The following is a 22,511-nucleotide window of genomic DNA, read 5'->3' as shown; positions in this document are numbered from 1 at the left end:
TATTATTATTATTATTATTATTATTATTATTATTATTATTATTATTATTATTATTATTATTATTATTATTATTATTATTGTTATTATTGTTATTTACTATTTCTTTTTAAATCAATTTCCAATCAGTTTCTCAAATTCAAAAAGTCTGTTCTCATTGAAATTTGTATTTAGTCATTTCAAAGCAAAACAAAGATCAGGTATAAGTCAGTGGTTCCCCCCATTGTGGGGCCCAGGCGAACTATAGGGGGGGCGTGGGGAGATGAGGGAACTACTTTATATGAGGGAACAACCATAGAACTATGAGGGAACAACGTACGCTAGACTAGTAGAAACAACCATAGAACTATATAAAGTAACAACCATAGAACTATATGAAGTAACAACCATAGAACTATATAAAGTAACAACAAAGAGTTGTGTTACTGTATGTCTTGTGACGCCACAAAGAGAAAGGCTCGGACCAGTTCAGGGTGGGGCCAGGGCAGAGGAGTGTGTGGGTGGGGCTCTGACCAGTTCAGGGTGGGGCCAGGGCAGAGGAGTGTGTGGGCGGGGCTCGGACCAGGTCAGGGCCGGGAAGGCAGAGGAGTGTGTGGGCGGGGCTCGGACCTGCACGGGGTGTGGCCTGAACACAGCGCGGACTGCGAGAGGTGAAGGGTCCTGAAGGTATCTTCTTCCCCTCACTCTCATCCCAGTGGAGGAAGTGGCTCTGGGACGTGAGGAGGGAGGCTGTGTTGCGAGGAGCTGGAGGAGCTGCTAATCTGCTGGGACATTAGCTCATCAGTTCACTCAGATTAACACCTTGGTTTTCAGCCACAAACAACCTGCTTATTAGTGTGCGATCTGGACAAGGACCGACGGCACCATGAGGGCTGTGCAGCGATGCTCCCTGGTCCTGTTCACCCTGCTTCTCCTACCTGCCTACAGTAAGCACTCATTTAATATCTATTCACCCTGCTTCTCCTACCTGCCTACAGTAACGACTGATTTAATATCTATTCACCCTGCTTCTCCTACCTGCCTACAGTAAGCACTCATTTAATATCTATTCACCCCTGCTTCTCCTACCTGCCTACAGTAACGACTGATTTAATATCTATTCACCCTGCTTCTCCTACCTGCCTACAGTAAGGACTGATTTAATATCTATTCACCCTGCTTCTCCTACCTGCCTACAGTAAGGACTGATTTAATATCTATTCACCCTGCTTCTCCTACCTGCCTACAGTAAGGACTCATTTAATATCTATTCACCCTGCTTCTCCTACCTGCCTACAGTAAGGACTGATTTAATATCTATTCACCCTGCTTCTCCTACCTGCCTACAGTAAGGACTCATTTAATATCTATTCACCCTGCTTCTCCTACCTGCCTACAGTAAGGACTGATTTAATATCTATTCACCCTGCTTCTCCTATACCTGCCTACATTAAGGACTGATAGATATCTACAGTAGATATATATTTATATATATTAGGGATGCTCGATATTGGCTTTTTTACCGATACCGATATACCAATATTGTCCAACTCTTAATTTCCGATACCGATATCAACCGATACCGATATATGCAGGGTCCCCCCTGAAATTTAATAATTTCAGGTAATTAACATTACATATCTCTTGTTGTGGAATTAACATAACATTATGCATACTTTTGACAATAAATAAAATCAGAATTTGTTCTTACTTGCTTGCCTGGGTAAATAAAGGTTATAGAAATGTAAAGACAAAAATAAAATAAAAAATTGAAAACCGATACCGATATTTTCCGATATCACATTTGAATGCCGATATCGGCAGATAATATTGGTAGGCCGATAATATCGGACATCCCTAATATATAGGTAGGTAGGTAGGTAGGTAGGTAGGTAGGTAGGTAGGTAGGTAGGTAGGTAGGTAGGTAGGTAGGTAGGTAGGTAGGTAGGTAGGTAGGTAGGTAGGTCGATCGATCGATCGACAGATAGATCATTCTCCTCACCCTTTAATGACATTATGAAGGAAATCCTTTGAAGAAACCCTCCACCAAGATGGCTCCATTATTATTATTATTATTATTATTATTATTATTATTATTATTATTATTATTATTATTATTATTATGATTATGATTATGATTATGATTATGATTATGATTATGATTATGATTATGATTATTATTATTATTATTATTATTATTATTATTATTATTATTATTATTATTACTATTATTATTATTATTATTATAACAAGAGTGTAACTTGTGTTCAGACCAATTACCAATACAGTACTGTACAGACCAATTACCAATACAGTACTGTACACAAAGAGGATCTTAGATGGTCCAGAGCTTTAATACCATTACACACAAGATGCATATTCTAGATTTAGACTGTCTTTGAGTGCTGCCCCTCTACAGTTAAGTTTGCCCCCCCCCCCCCCCCCCCCCCCCCCTAGCTAATCTCCTAATAGGCCTCTACTAGGCTAATTCTGCCTGCAGCGTGGGGGGGGGGGGGGGGGGGGGGGGGGGGGGGGTGCTGTGATGTGGGCATGGATTGGGGTCAGCTGGAATCAGTTACACGTCAACACACACAGCTGGAGTCAGTTACCTGGCAACACACGCACAGCTGGAAGTCAGTTACCTGGCAAAACACACACAGCTGGAGTCAGTTACCTGGCAACACACACACAGCTGGAGTCAGTTACCTGGCAACACACACACAGCTGGAGTCAGTTACCTGGCAACACGCACACAGCTGGAGTCAGTTACCTGCAAACACACACAGCTGGAGTCAGTTACCTGGCAACACGCACACAGCTGGAGTCAGTTACCTGGCAACACACACACAGCTGGAGTCAGTTACCTGGCAACACGCACACAGCTGGAGTCAGTTACCTGGCAACACACACACAGCTGGAGTCAGTTACCTGGCAACCCAGCAACCTGGTCCCCAAGCTTGTGTGTGTGTGTGTGTGTGTGTGTGTGTGTGTGTGTGTGTGTGTGTGTGTGTGTGTGTGTGTGTGTGTGTGTGTGTGTGTGTGTGTGTGTGTGTGTGTGTGTGTGTGTGTGTGTGTGTGTGTGTGTGTGTGTGTGTGTGTGTGTGTGTGTGTGTGTGTGGTGGATCAGGTTAGAGAACTTTGTGACTGGAAGGTTGCTGGCTTGATTCTTAGGAGGTGAGCTGCTCTTAACAGCTACTGTGATTGCGCTCTTCAGCAAGGCACTGCTCCAGGTGTGAATGTTTGCATGCAACTGCAGGAGTGTCCAGCACGACAAACACATCTACTACTGATCTGATTAAATTTGTTTTAAAGAGTGGGTAGTTCACAAGACATTACACTGTGCAAATTACATTTCTTTATTGAGACAGTAGAGGGAGACAGAGTAGGGGAGAAACAGGAGAGAATGTGCTTTTTTTTAGACAGTAGGAAGGTTGAGAGGGAGACAGAGTAGAGGAGACACAGGAGAGAAGGTTCTTTATTGAGACAGTAGGAAGGCTGAGAGGGAGACAGAGTAGAGGAGGCACAGGAGAGAAGGTTCTTTATTGAGACAGTAGGAATGCTGAGAGGGAGACATAGTAGAGGAGACACAGGAGAGAAGGTTCTTTATTGAGACAGTAGGAAGGCTGAGAGGGAGACAGAGTAGAGGAGACACAGGAGAGAAAGTTCTGGTGGGCTCTGATCCCAGGTTAGCAGTGGTCTTAGAGCGTTTTCTCATTAGGAACGGTTGGTCCGCTCCGTCCTCGCGCCGTCCTCAAGAGTGATAGCCCCCCCCTCCCACTCCCCCTTCTGGCCTGCTTTCACCTACAACCTCGTTTCGTTCCCAAGCACAAGAGGAGAGCAACACTCGAATACAGCAGGTGCTGTATGCACCTAGTTGGTTTGCTATAGCTAGCGTTTCAACCCAGATCAAATGAGATAGAATGACGTGCTTTACCGGCAGCGCTATCGTCTCTCCCGTGTATGTGCTGACGCCTGGCTCTGTGGGGCTAATTAATTTCGCCGTGGGGGGCATAATCTCACGGAACAATGCATTGGGAACTTGTTTCGCATGACAAGACATACCCTGTGAATATTATTGCACGGATCGGAATACGGGCGCGTGCGTGGGAGCATGCGCAATGATATTTTGCAGCAGGTTGTGTTGTGACAGTGATATTTGCGAGTGCTTTTCTTGACTGTGAGAAGTGAAGAGAGCCTTAAGGTGGTATTGAGAGGGCACATTATATCTTATGATAAGATATAATGTGCCCTCTCAATACCACCTTAAGGGGAGACACTGCAGGTGAATAGGGTAAAAAAATTAACTAATAGATATCACAATGAAACTTCCCCAGTTGATTACTTATATTAAGACAAGACTTTTTTGTATTACAAGTTTTCTGAAATTGTATGTTTAAATATGCAAATGAGGCATGATCTACTTAAATATGCACCAATTTGCATATAATTCCAGGACAGAAATCTGAACATTGGATAAAACCATTTTCAAAATTATAGTTTCATTTTGTTGACATATTAGAGCCAAAGGTTATTACAGAGGGGATTTTGGATATCTCTTTTTATCACTCCATAAATCAGAAAATACTCCATTCAGTCCATTTTTATGGTAAAATTCCATATTTCGCCATGTTTTTAGGAATAAAATGTGATATAAATCAGGGTATGAATGCGATATCAACAAACCCTTCTGTAAATACCTTCAGAACATAGATATGAATAGAACTGAAAGGTTTGGTGTATGTGAGTGCTACTGAAGTGGAGATTTCTGGCTCAGAGTATGAGGAAAAACTCTTAAAACTCATTTTTGGGAAAACGCCTTCAAAGTTCTGTATTGTAAAATGCCACACTTTTTTTTTAAACAGATATTTACAAACACAATACCTAATCAAACCATTAGTAATAGACAACCTAAACACATGCCTGATAACTGAATAATAATAATAATAATAATAATAATAATAATAATAATAATAATAATAATAATAATAATAATAATAATAATAATAATAATAATAATAATAATAATAATAATAATAATAATAATAATAATAATAATAATAATAATAATAATAATAATAATAATGATGTTATTGAACTGAACAGAACTACACACAGGCTACAAACAGTGTCAGTGTAGTACCCCCTAATAGGCAAAACATATTTGAATAGATATCACTATGAAACTTTCCCAATTTGTTATGTACATATAAACTAAGAAAAAATATATTGCAAGTTTTCTGAAATGTATGTTTATATATGCAAATGAGGCACTTCCCAATTAAATATGTGCACATTTATGGATGCAATAAGGCAAAATGATGTAAAATAAACAACTAAATGTGTGTTATTGACGTTTTATTGTCACTAGTTTCATAGAAGTCATGTTTAGGAAGCAAAATATAACAAAATCTCAAAATCAACAAAAAAAGTATATTTGACTATTCACCTGCAGTGTCTCGCCTTAAAACCCTCTCCTGGCAGCTCATGCTGTTTGCACCCGCCCGCGGGTAACAAAGGGATTGAGAATTTCTCAGAAATGGCCAGAAAGTCACGGATTTCAGAAATCGATAAAAATAGAAAAATTGCATTTTTTTGTGCTTCGAGATGTTATATATGTCTCCTTATTTGCAAAACTTAATATGACTTGTAAATACGTTAATTGTTGTTAGATTGCAAGGCTGTTTTCCCCCGCAATAGTTGAAAGAACTACAATGTGGAGGGGAGAGGCTTATTTAAGTGTCGGTGATCATTGACGCGATTTCCATAAGTAAACACTGACTGAGCTCTGAGCTGAAAAGCTATCGACAACACAGCATTACACAGCATTAGCGTTGGCAGGCAGCAGCTATCAATCGTATTGGAGAATTCTGTGTTCACGGCGAAGAGGACAGATATTAGGCCATGAATGGGCCTTATGCATGAAGCGATATAAGAACAGATTTTGTTCTTAACTAGCATTTCCTCTTACTTTGTTCTTACCTGGGATTCAGCAAAGTTTTCTTATTGTTGCTTTTTTCTCAGGCAAGAACAAATTCTAAGAGTGGTCGAGAGCACTCTTACCGAAATAAGAAATGCTTACCCAGATGAGAAACATTTAAAAAAAATAATCTAAAATACTTATTATAACTTATTGCGTGCATTCTGCTTCTGAAATGGATTATATATTGCTGTTAGAATATATATATATATATATATATATATATATATATATATATATATATATATATATATTGCTGCCCAGGCCATATGCATATAGCGCATATTTACAACCTCTCCTCTCTTCTCTTCTCTTCTCTTCTCTTCTCTTCTCTTCTCTTCTCTTCTCTTCTCTTCTCTTCTCTTCTCTTCTCTTTTCTTTTCTTTTCTTTTCTTTTCTTTTCTTTTCTTTTCTTTTCTTTTCTTTTCTTTTCTTTTCTTTTCTTTTCTTTTCTTTTCTTTTCTTTTCTTTTCTTTTCTTTCTTCTCTCTTCTCTTCTCTTCTCTGTATAGATGTAGCAGTACTGTCTATCTGTATGTCATATTATGTTATGATGAATTGAAAATGGGGGACCCTGATGTAAACAACACAAAGGTATTTCTCTGGTCTGCATCCCCTTAACAATTGTGTGTATTGAGCCGTACTGTATTGTACCAATTCTGCAATCTGTTCATAAAATGTTCAATCAATCAATCAAAACTCTGCTCCACACCTAAAGTTCTGAGCGCACTTGGAGTTTTAGCCACGGACATTTCAGAGAGAGATGACATCTCTCTCTGAAAGGAGAGAGCATATGGATCAGCAGCATATATCAGTATACTGCGCGCCGCGATTGGTTCTTGACAAGCGCGCAGCCAGTCGTTCAGTATTGACAAAGCCTACTGTACTTTTGACCGATTTATTTCGCACTATACAGTACGTATACATATAAGTACAAGTATAAGTCTTTATTTGTCATCAGATTAACACACACACACATGCGATGAGCGACCCACAGGAACACACACACATGCACTGAGTCGCAAGTCGTGAGACGTGTGTGTGTCATTTTGAGATCGCAAAGCGCTTCCTGTTGAATATATCAGACAGGGATCAGATGCCTTTCTCATTGTATACCAGTGTTAGAATGACTTTATTGTGTTCATCAAGGTAGCAGACGATATGCAAGCCGTCTATAACAATGTGTATTGTGTATAATACGATTCATAATACATTATAATTTCAGACTCTGGTCTTGGAGGAGACAAATACATATCATTGCAAAAAGATCTATCTGGAATATTCTGGGTTTATCGCTCAAATGCCCTGGGTCTCTTAGATCATTCTGGAACATAAAATAGTATAGGCACTAGCATACTCTACAACCTTCTAGAATATAAGGCACCATGACAACGAAGCCTACAACTCTAACAATAAACATCCGGTGTGTATACACATAGCAGATAACAAATTAAATGAAGTTCTATCAGTCTTTAATAATATTTTAAAAATTAACCACACTTAAACGTATGAACACTACAAGGTTATTCTAACAATTTAAGTAATCACTCCATTGAAGGCACATTGAAGCTCTAAAAGGCGCTGCTTTTCTATTCTATCTTATCTAATATGTTAATTCGAGACTAGTGGCTTCTCCACGTTGATAATTATTCTATCTCTCATTCCTTATCTATATCTTTCCATTGATTTTTATTTTATTTAATTTTTTCTTCTCATTAATCTATATTTTTAAAATATATTTTAACTTACATTGTTCTTTTCCAATGTTCTTCACATTAAGGTGTCAATATTGCTCTACAATCTTTTCCTTTTTTCCTTTTTTCCACACGTTAGTAGAGGGTTCAAATGAATATGTCGATAATGGTTTATTCTCTTTTTTTTATTGTTTATTTTATTTTTTCTGTCATTTATCACAACACTTCATTACAGTAAGGGAAGGTGCAAGACCAAAAGCGACATTCTATTGCAATAGAGTGGAAATGTTAGATCCTATGGCAATTAGCATAGGTAGATTAAGATTACAATGCTCAGTTTGGGCAATCCGGTGGACTAGGGGAGAAAGTCAATCGCGGAGGATGTGTTCTTGGAACACAGGCCTGTACGACTTTCTGGGTGAGGGGAAATTAGGGGATTTTTATTTGTATATATATATGTTTTTAAGCTCAGCTCTCAACGGGACCTCATTAATTGGATGTACATCTATTGTAGCTTCACACTCCAGAAACATTACCAAAAACTACACAAAAACATGCATAGATTATGGCTAGTTTGAATATAATGGTATGGAACACCGGAGGGATAAACAAACAACACAAACGCAAAAGCGTGCTCACACTGATGAAAAAAGAACATGTGGACTTGGCTTTATTAAGCGAAACGCACATTTTAGAGGAAGACATAAATACGTTAGCGGATAACATATACCATAATATTAGTCACTCTTCTTTTGTTACGAGAACTAGAGGGGTAGCCATAGTCGTCAGACGCAAATTAAATATCGAATTGAAAGGGGTATGGTCGGATGCTGAGGGGCGCATAACTATAGCTAGGATTATACACAATAACAGGAAAATTGCATTAGCAGCGGTATATGCCCCAAATTTGTACGAAGTGGGTTTCTTCACTTCACTAACCGAAGAAATGTTAAACCATCCCGAATACTCATATATAATAGGTGCAGATTTTAATGCCATTTGGAACCCAAGGATGGACAAAACTTACCTTACCTTTTCCAGCGAACAAAAAAATTCATCTAAAGCATTAAAAGATTGGTCGAAATCAACAGGGGTAACTGATTTATGGCGTTCACTTAACCCCATGACCCGCAAGTACTCCTGTCGTTCGTCGAGACACAACACACTATCCAGAATTGATTACGTCTTTGCATCCCCGAGAATATTTGATAAATATGAAGTGGAAATGACACCCAATGCGCTATCAGACCACTGCTACTTAATCCTGAAAGCAACATTTGGTACACTATCTTCCCGGGCCCCAAGATGGCGTTTTAATTCTATGCTGCTTAACAACAATGAATTCATTACACAAATTAAAGAAGCCCTCGCAATATTCCTACGGGATAATACTAACTCGGTGCAAGATCCCAGAATATTATGGATGTCGGTAAAGACTATGATTAAGGATTTCTCGGATAGATTTTCCTCCATATTGCGCAAAAATCAAAACACAAAACTATCTGAAATGGAAACGCTTTACTCAACGCTTTTTAATTCTTTAAAATACAACAACTCTACTAGACTAGAAAACCAAGTAAACATTCTAAAGACAGAGATCAAAGCAATATACAGACAAAAATCGGAATTGCAAATACGCAGCACAAGACAACAGCAGTACTTCCAAGGCTCTAAACCTAGTCACCTATTAGCCATGCGACTAAGAATTAATGCAAAATTTGCAGATATAACTGCCATTAGGAAACAACAAGCTCTAGTAACAGAACCCAAAATAATAAACGATACATTCAAAGAATTCTACTCCGATTTATATAATTCAGAAACGACCTTTGATCAAGACAAATTAGACACATATCTTAATCAAATTACTCTCCCTAAAATTACGGAGGAAGACGCTAAACAGTTAGAAGTACCGATCACATTAGAAGAACTCAAGGAGGCCATATCCGGAATGAAAAACGGCAAGGCTCCGGGAATTGACGGTATCCCATCAGAAATGTACATTTCTTGCTGGGACATATTTGGACCCTTATTACTAAATATGATCTTATACTCAGTCAAAGAGGGAAGTTTCCATAAACACCAAAATACCGCACTCATTTCAGTTCTTCACAAAAAAGACAAAGACCCCACTGAGTGCGGTAGTTACCGTCCTTTAAGCCTCCTTGGAACCGATGTCAAACTGTACTCTAAGATATTAGCCATCAGATTGCAAAAGCATATGAAGTCTTTAGTCCATCCGGACCAAACAGGCTTCATAAAAGGTCGTCTGATCAATGATAACATAAGGCGAATACTGCACGTACTAGATGCTGACAAAGAGGACAACACACCTAAGGCGATACTATCCCTGGATGCTATGAAAGCATTTGACAGGTTAGAATGGTCGTTTCTATGGGCAGTATTAGAAAGGATGGGGTTAGGAAAAGGATTCATTGATATGATTAAAGTACTATACAAGGACCCATCGGCCAGGATTACAACAGGCACATTCATCTCCGATATCTTTCCGGTATCACGCTCAGCCAGACAGGGTTGCCCTCTTAGTCCCGGACTATTCGATCTATCATTAGAACCTTTAGCACAATTTATAAGACAATCCCAACACATAGAACCAATAGTAATCAAGGGCACACATCTTAAAATTAGTTTATATGCGGACGACGTAATATTGTTCATGCAAAACCCCAACAACACATTGCCGCATATACTCAAGTTGATAGAAAACTTTGGTGATTTATCGGGATTTAAAATAAATTGGCCTAAGTCGGCGTTTCTTCCTCTTAACACCAGTGCAAAAAAAGACACAACCCTCCCAGGTGCGATACCTATGGTCAAACATTTCAGATGCTTGGGTGTGGAAATATTTCCCACCATAAGACAAACGGTGAAGCACAATTACACAAAAATACAGAACAAAATCAAAGACGACCTGGACAGGTGGGCAAAACTTAAAAACTCAGTACAGGCAAGGGTATCAATAGTTAAGATGGATGTATTACCAAGAATCAATTTCTTCAGCTCAATGCTTCCGTTACCTCCTCCAGAGGGCTACTGGAAAAGATTACAAACCTCCACATACAAATTTATTTGGAATAACAAACCACCTCGCATAAAAAGATCCACCGCACAGAGAAATAAAGCAGACGGTGGCATGGCAGTCCCAGATTTTTTACAATATTTTAAGGCCTTCACTTTAAGACCAGTGAAGATATGGTCTGATCCCCAGGCTTTGGTATCTTGGAGAGAATTAGAAGGAAACATGGTAGCCCCACAGAGACTGGAAGACATAGCACACACTAAACTTTCAATCAAGCATTGTGAGCGAGAATTTGGCCCAATAATTACCCATGCAATCAGAACATGGCGGGAAACACAAAAGAAATATCCTAAACCTCAAGAATGGCATAATCACACTCCCATATTCAATAACAATGCACTCTTAATGGGAAAGCGACCTATAAGATTCCCTATATGGGAAGAGAAAGGCATACACACATTAGGGGATATTTTTAATAACAAGGGCCTCTGTAGTTATGTCGAAATATGTATAAAGTTTAACCTCACCGAGTCCACATGGCTTTTTTACATACAGTTACGACTTTGTATGAGATCTCACGGTGTTCCATTACTAGTACCAATTGAACACCACAGATACCACAAATTTTTCTATGAAAGAGATACATTGGGAGGTTTTGTATCAAGTTTTTATTATCAATTACTAACGTCCTCGTATGAAACCCTTCAAATAGACACTGTCTGGAGGAGGGATATACCAGACCTGGAATATGACTTTGATTGGCAAGGAGCCTGGGCAAATGTCCGACTTACATCAAGGAACCCGGATCATCAACAAATCAATCTGAACTATATTCACAGGACATACTTGACTCCTATAAGGCTGTGCAAAATGGGGCTTATACAAGACTCCAAATGCTCCCAATGTACAAATGGGGACGAAGGAACATTTATGCACATGTATTGGGACTGCCCACCAGTTAAGGCATTCTGGAAAGATGTATCCCAACAATTATCAACACTCGTATTTTGGAATATACCTGTACACCCCGCGGTATTACTATTGAATGATGTTTTTGAGTTTGCAGTGAATCCACAACTAAAAAGATTGGTTTTATCGGGTATCACAGTAGCTAAAAAACTGATCGCATCACGTTGGTTTCAACCGGAAAAAATGTGCCGAAAAGTGTGGTTTCTTACATATCTTGATGTGATATATCAAGAAATATCTACAGCAAGAATTCTGGGGCTCAATGAATCCAAAATGTCAATGTGGTTAGAAGTGGTGGAGAGAATAAAAGCTAGCTTATAATGGTGGTGTCTGGTTAGGAGTGAGGGATAATGGAGGTACTATCCAAGAGGGGGTCTGGGAGGGGGGGGTTTGAGCTGGAGCATATGTGTGTAGGGTTTTAGAAAATAGGTATTAGGGGTATATTATATACTAACATTTATATAATTGTAATTTCGCTGGATATACACTGTATACGGCTAAAATGTTATTATAGACTATTTTTGTTTTATCCTGTTTCTGTACTTGCATATATTATAACCACCTTTACTGAAAGTTTCATTATGCATTGTGTGTTGAGTACTGACTTTTAATAATTTTTTGTTTTGCAATAATAAAAAAAATATAAAAAAAAGGGATCAGATGCCGAACCACGGCTGTTTTACACACGCCTCATTCGCCTTATAAGGAGATGGTGGGCGTGTGTATGCAAATGACTTTAGCGCGAACGCGCTTTTGAGTTTAAGAATGAGTGGGATTCATCATGCAAACGACCTGGGTAAGAACCGATTTTGACGTTAAGAACGGCTTGATGAATGTGGCGTGGCTTTTCTTATTGTTCTCTTAACAGACAGGTAAGCAAGAATATAAGAAAAATAATAAGAGAGTATTGTTGAATGATTATTATTATTATTTTGTCTCTGTCTCAATGAAGACTGAGCCGGCGAGCGAAAGCATTGGAGTTAATCCAACGATGACGTCGCCTAGCTCAGGAACTGTATGGTTGAAACATGCAAACGTTCAAACGCACACACACTAATAAGCTTTTGGAGGCTTTTAACCAGGGCCGGACTGGGGAAATCATTCAGGCCAGGAAATATAGTGCAAAATATAGCCCCAGTCAGCCCACCAGGAAATTTGTTTGTTACAAAGACTTAATTTCCTGCATTCTGGTGCAGGCATTTTTTTTATTTGTACCCTTTAAATGCCAGTGTTTGTGATGGCATCACAAATTATTGTTAAAAAACAGGCTAGCATATGTATGATTAGCAACAACATAGATTTTTATGGATTTTCAGTTTTTTTGTAATTGATAAAAAATACAATCTTTTATTCAACTTCAGCCCTGATCATAACACCACATATTCATTTTATAATTCTAACCCTTTAAATGCCAGTGTGTGTGATGGCATATATTTGCAATATATCAAATGCAAAGTAGATTTTTCTGGGGGGGATTATTACAGGCTAGCATGTGTCAATGATTAGCAGTTTTTTGTAAGGGTCCCGCCTCCACCAATCACATGCTGCTCCCTTTGTGTGTGTGTGAGAGCAAGAGAGAGAGAGAGAGATAGTTCTCCAACTTGTGTGAGTTGCAGTGATTTCCTGGTTGTTCCCCACCTAGGTTATCTAACTATTGCTCTGGTGCAACTAGAAACACTGGCCTGGCCTGCTTCTAAGTTCAGTGGCCTGACTGCATATCTGGGGGTCGCGACCCCGACTTTCGGAACCCCTGGCCTAGCTAACCTGCACTGTCCGCTTCAGTTCATTGTGCTAAGCTAGGCTAACGTGATAATTCCCAAGACATCACGCATCCCTATATCTGTACATATCCCTTACCTACTCTTACTAGTTATTATATCTATATCTGTACATATCCTTACCTACTCTTACTAGTTATTATATCTATATCTGTACATATCCCTTACCTACTCTTACTATATCTATATCTGTACATATCCCTTACCTACTCTTACTAGTTACTATATCTATATCTACATATCCCTTACCTACTCGTACTAGTTACTATATCTATATCTGTACATATCCCTTACCTACTCTTATAGTTACTATATCTATATCTGTACATAATCCCTTGCCTACTCTTACTAGTTACTATATGTATATCTGTACATATCCCTTACCTACTCTTACTAGTTACTATATCTATATCTGTACATAATCCCTTGCCTACTCTTACTAGTTACTATATCTATATCTGTACATAATCCCTTGCCTACTCTTACTAGTTACTATATCTATATATGTACATAATCCCTTGCCTACCCTTGCTAATAGTTACTATATCTATATCTGGACATACGGTCAATAAACGGCCCATGTTGTGCTCATTATATATCTATATAATCTATATAGTGTGTGTGTGTGTGTGTGTGTGTGTGTGTGTGTGTGTGTGTGTGTGTGTGTGTGTGTGTGTGTGTGTGTGTGTGTGTGTGTGTGTGTGTGTGTGTGTGTGTGTGTGTGTGTGTGTGTGTGTGTGTGTGTGTGTGTGTGTGTGTGTGTACTGGTATGTTTGTCTATATGTGTATGCTCACTACGTGCCCAGTCATAATATATATATATATATATATATATATATATATATATATATATATATATATATAACACTCTAGTTACTATATCTGTACATATCCCTAGCCTACTCTTTCTAGTTACTATAATCTGTACATATCCCTTACCTACTCTTACTAGTTACTATATCTATCTGTACATATAGATTACCTATGAATGAATGATGAATGAATTAATTAATTAATTAATGAATAAAAACTTTATTTAACAGATTGCAGAATGGGTACAATACAGTACGGCTCAATACACACAATTGTTAAGGGGATGCAGACCAGAGAAAGACGTTTGTCTTGTTTACATCAGGGTCCCCCATTTTCAATTCATAGTGACATGTATGACATACACAACATACATGACATCATGACATTTATGGCATAGGGACATACATGACATACAGGTATATAGTACTGTTACATTTGTGACAGATACGATATGCAAATAGTACTACTCTTACTAGTAGTTACTATATCTGTACATATCCCTAGCCTACTCTTTCTAGTTACTATATCTGTACATATCCTTTACCTACTCTTACTAGTTAATATCTGTACATATCCCTAGCCTACTCTTTCTAGTTACTATATCTGTACATATCCCATCTATCCATAGCCTACTCTTTCTAGTTACTATATCTATATCTACATAGCCCTTACCTACTCTTATAGTTACTATATCTATATCTGTACATATCCCTTACCTACTCTTTCTAGTTACTATATCTACATATCCCTTACCTACTCCTACTAGTTACTATATCTATATCTGTACATATCCCTTACCTATTCTTACTAGTTACTATATCTATATCTGTACATATCCCTTACCTACTCTTACTAGTTACTATATCTGTACATATCCCTTACTTACTCTAGTTACTATATCTATCTGTACATATCCCTTACCTATGAATGAATGAATGAATGAAAACTTTATTTAACAGATTGCAGAATGGGTACAATACAGTACGGCTCAATACACACAATTGTTAAGGGGATGCAGACCAGAGAAAGACTTTTGTCTTGTTTACATCAGGGTCCCCGATTTTCGATTCATATCGATAGTTTAATAGCTAGCCTTGGCTCGTTTAACAATATGCAAAATATGTGTACAGCCCTGTACTCATACTGAAGTTATTCTTGGTATATAATAGGTCTGATTGTGTAACGAATCGATTCCACGTCGCGCTGTGTGTGAGAGAGAGAAGGAGAGAGGGAGAGATCTGCCTGTGTTTGGAGACGGGGCGAGTTTTGTTTCTAACTTTTCTATTTATATATTGTGTTTCAAGTTGTGAATTAGAGTCTAGACTATACTTTATTTCACTGGTTGTGTGTTGTTGTAGTAACAGCTGAGCGACTCGTTCATAAGAGCCGATTCATTGCCGTGAGCGTGAGTCGAATCGCTCACGTCTTGCCATGAGTCTGTTGCAAAATGTTTGGTATAGCGCCCCTAGTGGCGAAGTACCCACCGGCCGCCACTGCGGGACGGCCGTGTTGCATCGCAGTTCTGTACGTGACTTGAGTTTTTAATGCTTATAGTTAAATACAGTGATGTCTACTGTATACAAGAGTACTGTGATATAGTTAAATACAGTGATGATCTGTCTCACTGTATACAAGGCTTCTCTCTTGTCCTGTGTGTTGCATTGCTGTTACAAAATGAGGGGTTGTCCCAACACTGAGAATATGTTACATATATGTGCATTGTGCCTTTTCTGCAGTTCAGCTGTGACAAGAACCCTCCCTCTTGAAACACAATCACTGCAGTTAATAACGTGCGTGTGAGGATATCTTGATCAAATGTGCGTGTAGTACAAAATGGCGGCTCACACGTAAATCTTCTCTTTTCTACCTAAAGTTTAACCTAAAATATTTACAAATAATAAATGACAAGATTGCTGGATCTGGAGTCATATTTGACTCAATGTCTAGTCTGAAAGTTTGATCAGAATTTATTTCAATGGTACAGGCTTGCACACCACTGCTAGATGTACGATATTTATTGTATTTGTACGATAAAAGCAGCTCACTTGTTACAGGCACATAAACAGCCCGTTAAGAACAGGACTGAAACAGAGAGGCATAGAGGCTGCTAGAATGAGAACAGGACTGAAACAGAGGCATAGAGGCTGCTAGAATGAGAACAGGACTGAAACAGAGGCATAGAGGCTGCTAGAATGAGAACAGGACTGAAACAGAGAGGTATAGAGGCTGCTAGAACGACAACAGGACTGAAACAGAGAGGTATATTTAAGCATTACATCACGTGCAGGAGTGCGTTATAAGAATTAGATCATGCCTAGGGGTGGTCGTTAAACCCCCCTAGGCATTATCTAATTCTTATAACGCACAACTACAAGTGGTGTAATGTCTTTTATACAATTGCCGAATTCATCCAACCTTATTGCTATACAATAAACACATTAATTGAAGATTTATTCACAAAACCATCCGCAGAAAAAGTAGTTCCAGAAAAAAAGAAGAGAAGTTGACTCCGTGTCTAGAAGCAGCTCGGTGGTGCGGTGTTTCAACGCATTCCATCTAAGAGTGAAGTGAGCGGTTGTTATTGGATTGATTGATTGATTGATTGAAAATGTTATTAATGTCCGCCTTGTACATAATATTCTCTGCTTCGAAGTGGTTATGCTTTGGCCCTCTTTCGAAGTGGGTTATGCTTAGAGTTTGGAATCAGGGCTGGTGGTCTATCGCCCTGCTCTAAAGATAGACTCTAAGCATAACCCACTTCGAAGAGGGCCAAAGCATAACCACTTCGAAGCAATAGGTTGCTTCAAAGTATGGCATCTAACAGTGAAGTGAGCGGTTGTTATTGGATTGATTGATTGATTGATTGATTGATTGAACATTTTATTAACAGTGAAACGACAGTGTCCTTTTGAAGGAGAGGGAGGTTCTACAACGAATGACATCTAACAACACACTTCCTGCAATTTATATTTTGTTTCACAATGAGTCATGACCAACCAATTACATAATCCAACATTTTGTAAGCAACTAACACATTCCACGTGACAGAATCATTTTTGAATGAGTCGTTATGACGCTATCAATACATCCATTCATAAAGATTATTGTCCACCATCTTGGTTTCATTCCTAAAAACCCGAACGGTGGAGTTATTCGGAAAAAAAACATAATTCGGTTGTGGGCGGGTTCTGGGAGTGTGTGAGAAATAACAACGTGTAACTTGACTGTTTCAGCCAATCAGAATCAAGAAATGTGCATGCCATTGTATAAAGGCTGCTAGAATGAGAACAGGACTGAAACAGAGAGGTATAGAGGCTGCTAGAATGAGAACAGGACTGAAACAGAGAGGTATAGAGGCTGCTAGAATGAGAACAGAACTGAAACAGAGAGGTATAGAGGCTGCTAGAATGATAACAGGACTGAAACAGAGAGGTATAGAGGCTGCTAGAATGAGAACAGTACTGAAACAGAGAGGTATAGAGGCTGCTAGAATGAGAACAGGACTGAAACAGATATGTATAGAGGCTGCTAGAATGACAACAGGACTGAAACAGAGAGGTATAGAGGCTGCTAGAATGAGAACAGGACTGAAACAGAGGTATAGAGGCTGCTAGAATGAGAACAGGACTGAAACAGAGAGGTATAGAGGCTGCTAGAATGAGAACAGGACTGAAACAGAGAGGTATAGAGGCTGTTAGAATGCATTCAAAAAAGAGTGTCTGTCTCAGCAAAGGACCTCAAAAATCCATCCTGAGCTCCTGTACTTCCAGAGTGTGTCCCTCCTGAGCTCCTGTACTTCCAGAGCATGTCCCTCCTGAGCTCCTGTACTTCCAGAGCGTGTGATCCCCTTTAACAGTGCATGTCTCCCTCCTCCCCAGGCGAGGCGCTGCAGTGCCACACCTGTATGGCTTCCAACAACGATGACTGCAACCGGCAAGGCTCCAAAACCTGCCCCAGCTACTCGGACGCCTGCGCCGTCGTCGTGGGACATGACAGTGAGTCTGACGCTTCAGAAGCTACTAGTGCACTGTAGTTTCATTCAGAGGCCCTCCTCCATTAGTAGTTTAGTAGTTTAGTCCAAGGTTCCATCCAATTACCATGAAGCTCCTGGTTTCTGGTGGTGGGGGGGGGGGGCATTCTTAACCCTTTCACTACTACAGAAGGTTCACCCTTTCATGGCAACAATACAGAAGGTTAATCCTTTAACTACCACACTACAGAAGGTTAACCCGTTCACTACCACACTACAGAAGGTTAACCCGTTCACTACCACACTGCAAACGGTTAGTGTGGCAGTGAAAGGGTTAACCTTCTGTATTGTCGCCGTGAAAGGGTTAACCCTTTGGTAGTGTGGTAGTGAAAGGGTTAATGGTATTGTTTTACGACCCCTGAGGTATAGGGGTAAAGGGCTGTAACATAAATATTGGTTGACAGAAATGATGACCAGGTTTGTAAACAAAAAGGATATTTATTAACAGGAAGTTTAAAAGGAAGCACAACTGTATCTCAAGGGTGTAATATTATTATTAATTAATTAATTATTATACTGTAAACATTAGATATACTGTAAACATTATACTGTAAACATTAGATATACTGTAAACAATATACAGTAAACATTATACTGTAAACATTAGATATACTGTAAACATTATACTGTGAACATTAGATATACTGTACACATTATACTGTAAACATTAGATATACTGTAAACATTATACTGTAAACATTAGATATACTGTAAACATTATACTGTAAACATTATACTGTAAACATTAGATATACTGTAAACATTAGATATACTGTAAACATTATACTGTAAACATTAGATATACTTATACTGTAAATATTAGATATACTGTAAACATTAGATATACTGTAAACATTATACTGTAAACATTATACTGTAAACATTAGATATACTGTAAACAATATACAGTAAACATTATACTGTAAACATTATATATACTGTAAACATTATACTGTAAACATTAGATATACTGTACACATTATACTGTAAACATTAGATATTCTGTAAACATTATACTGTAAACATTAGATATACTGTAAACATTATACTGTAAACATCTTACTGTAAACATTAGACTGTAAACATTAGATATACTGTAAACATTATACTGTAAACATTATATATACTGTAAACATTATACTGTAAACATTATATATACTGTAAACATTATATATACTGTAAACATTATACTGTAAACATTAGATATACTGTAAACATACTGTAAACATTAGATATACTGTAAACATTATACTGTAAACATTATTGTTGTGAAGGATCAGATTAAACCGAATATATATATTTATTTATGGATATATATTTAATAGTATTTGTATATCGTTTGATATCCCTTGTATATTCCTTGTACATATACACTGAATATCCCTTTAGTCTACTAACAGCCCATAATAGTTTCATTCTCTCATTGGACAAGAACTTGGCGCCAGCAGCCAAGCCCCTTGGTTCAAGTTCAATCGTGCCGACGAACATGTCGTTACTAGCCCCGGTTCCGCGTAGGAATACGTCTACCGAAATACGAATGGTACTATTTGTTCACAGCGCATATATATATGGCGCAAGTAAAGTAGAACTTCCTTTTAGTCCCTTAGCCCTTAGTTCTTTACCCTCCAACCTAGTGGCAAGACGTTAAGCCTCACCCACGATACACGTGTGGTGCAGTATGGTCAACTTGGCCTCAGAATGGCATTGAGACATCGTGTGGATTAATAGTTGAATTGTCATAGTTTGGCACTATACCGTCGAGTGGGACGTATTTCTATTAAGTTAATAATAGTCTATTATGTATGGTGCATCGTTCGGTTAGAGTTATACAGTGAGTAGTACCCCCATCGTTTTCCTCGCGTTATCTAGAGTCTTAACCAGGCTGGGCAGACCACGTGTGGTGCTTTCATCCGAGGAGTTCTGGGCTAGGACGAGTGGACCTGCACATTGGATTACCTTACCCGGACGACGGCGAGCCCTACACGGCTTGGATTATCTACTTGCTTTGGGTGCTTTGATTTATGCCATGGATAACAGCCAACACTGGTGAGTGTTGGAACTACCCCCCGAGAGGAGTCCAGGTGAGACGGCGCTCTACCCCGAGTGAGGTCGCCTCACGTCTCTTCGTTGTGGACCGGCAGCTACCGTCTACAAGAGGGCCCAACTGTATTAATCTGTGGACCAAGGTTCTGTGGGCACCGTGTTCAGCACTCTGAATTCTCCCAAGAAATCGTTGGCCAGATGGGATATCGCCGGCGGCTCTCCTAACCCCCCCCCCCTACTGACTTACAACCAGCAGGACCCCCCTTTAGTATATCCAGCTATAATCATTAAGTACCATCGCTATAGTTCCCTAAAGAACCAGGTTGTATACTTGCTTCCTGCGTAACCAGAGATTGGACATTCAATGTTGATTTGCCTACGAATACTCATTTGCCTTACAAGTGCATTCAAATCATAAATGTTATTACGTGAACGTTGTATATACCCTTTGCTATATATTAAATATTCGACGGATACATTTGTGTGGACTTGGTTTCATGGTGGGAAAGTGTTCATCATATCTATATCATGTACTGTGTGGCCAGTAGTTAAAGTACATAAAGCGGTAGTGGTTTAATGATACCATACTTATCAATACAGTCAGGGAATTGTACCCCTCAGTTACAATTGGTCCTTCGAGCCGGAGGGTAACTAGTGTAATATTAATATAGTGTTATTAATATTGAAATGGCCTATGATGAACACTCCACGAAACGGTCCTCCTAACGTAGAACGCCCGCGGCGCAGACGACAGCCACCTCCGTACTTAGAGGATTACGCTGTCAGTCAACTACCTAGCCTTCGACAAACGGTAAACGCGGTAAAAGTAGAAAGTAAAATTATGTCTGACCTTAACGACCAGGTTACCCCGACCACAGAGGCCCTAGTGGGTTCTAATGTAACTGACCAAGCTCACGGTGGGGACCAGGAGGGAGCTGACATGCCTTTACCCCCCGCCAATACCGAAGAAGTAGTCCCCGACCAGCCCCGGGAGGAAGACAACCCTACAGAGAGAGAACTCTGCACGGAACAAGATGAGGAGAGCGCCAAGGAGATAGAGCTCCAGGACTCCCCAACGAGTACAGCCAGGAGCGGCTCACCTCTACAACCGTCTTCCCCCAGCGAAGCGGAGAGGATGCTATCACAGGCGTTCCTCGTCAGCCTGACAGCCTCTACCGAACGCGATCGACTCCAGGGTGAACGCGATCGACTTCAGGGTGAACGCGATCGACTCCAGACACAGCAACGGAGCGAAGAAGAGCGCATACGCCTGGAGATGAGACGCCTTCAGACGGAAGAGAATATGGCAAGAGACCGAGCAGACACCCAGCGTGCCGCTGCCGGTGCCCAAAGAGAAACAGAGCGCGACCTCGCTCTCATCCAGCGCGAAACCGAGCGCGACAGACTACAGGGCGAGCGCGACAGACTACAAGCCGAGCGCGACAAGTTACAAGCGCAGCTAATGGAGCAGCTGATCACCAAGGCAACACCCTCTCCCTCCGCCAGGGGTTCAAGGAACTCGTCGAGACAACAGTCAAGGGCAGCATCCCCTAACCGAGCAAGCGACCCTGAACTTGACCAACAGACCAAGCCTATACCCCCCGCAGACCCCCTTCCCCGACCGGTCCAAGCGAGACCCAGCTACAAGGAAGGAGCAGCATACACTGCGGAGAGGCTAAATAAACGACTACAGGATCTAGAGGACCTGACAGAAGAAGAAGAGGGAGAGGAGGAGAACCAAGCCCGACGACAGCACAGTACTCCACCGGACCAGGAGGTCCAGTACAGCCCAGGCTATACCCCCGCGGCGCTGCGCTACAGACCCCCGACTCTATTCACGGGTGAGCATGACGCACGACCAGCCCCGAGGAATAGCACCTGGACCAGCGGGCCATGGTACCCTGCCGGTACCAGCCCACAGAGAGGCGCAAGAGGAGACTCGCCTAGGAGGCCTCTCCCCCAACGCTCGCCGATGTATCAGCCATCCACGGCGTCATACATTGCCACACCGACCATCCCAGACTTCACCCATGAGAATCGGGCACAGTACACGGAGCTCCGAATGTGCTTAGAGACAATGATGGTGGATGTCGTTGATGAACGTCACAAGTATGCAATATTACTGAAGCACCTGAAAGTACCCCGAGCGCACAATATAGCGCTAGCCTATGCCACCTCTACGACCCCATACA

General features: G+C 40.1%; 1 protein-coding gene across 1 annotated transcript in view; it reads left to right on the top strand.

Annotated features, from left to right (window-relative positions):
- Positions 1-862: 862 nt before the first annotated feature.
- ly6pge (lymphocyte antigen 6 family member pge) overlaps positions 863-22,511 on the top strand; it is a gene marked incomplete at both ends in the record, with an annotated part of 47,157 nt that continues 25,508 nt past the window's right edge. The window contains 2 exons of the mRNA XM_084321849.1: positions 863-923; positions 18,125-18,241. Of these exons, the coding sequence (XP_084177975.1) occupies positions 863-923; positions 18,125-18,241 (178 nt within the window). The remainder of the gene's footprint in view (positions 924-18,124; positions 18,242-22,511) is intronic.

Source organism: Notolepis coatsorum (assembly GCF_963971535.1).
Source record: "Notolepis coatsorum genome assembly, chromosome: 9".
In the NCBI taxonomy this organism is placed as follows: domain Eukaryota; kingdom Metazoa; phylum Chordata; class Actinopteri; order Aulopiformes; family Paralepididae; genus Notolepis; species Notolepis coatsorum.
The sequence above is the reverse complement of the archived record's forward strand: the minus strand, read 5'-3'. Positions and strand labels throughout refer to the sequence as shown.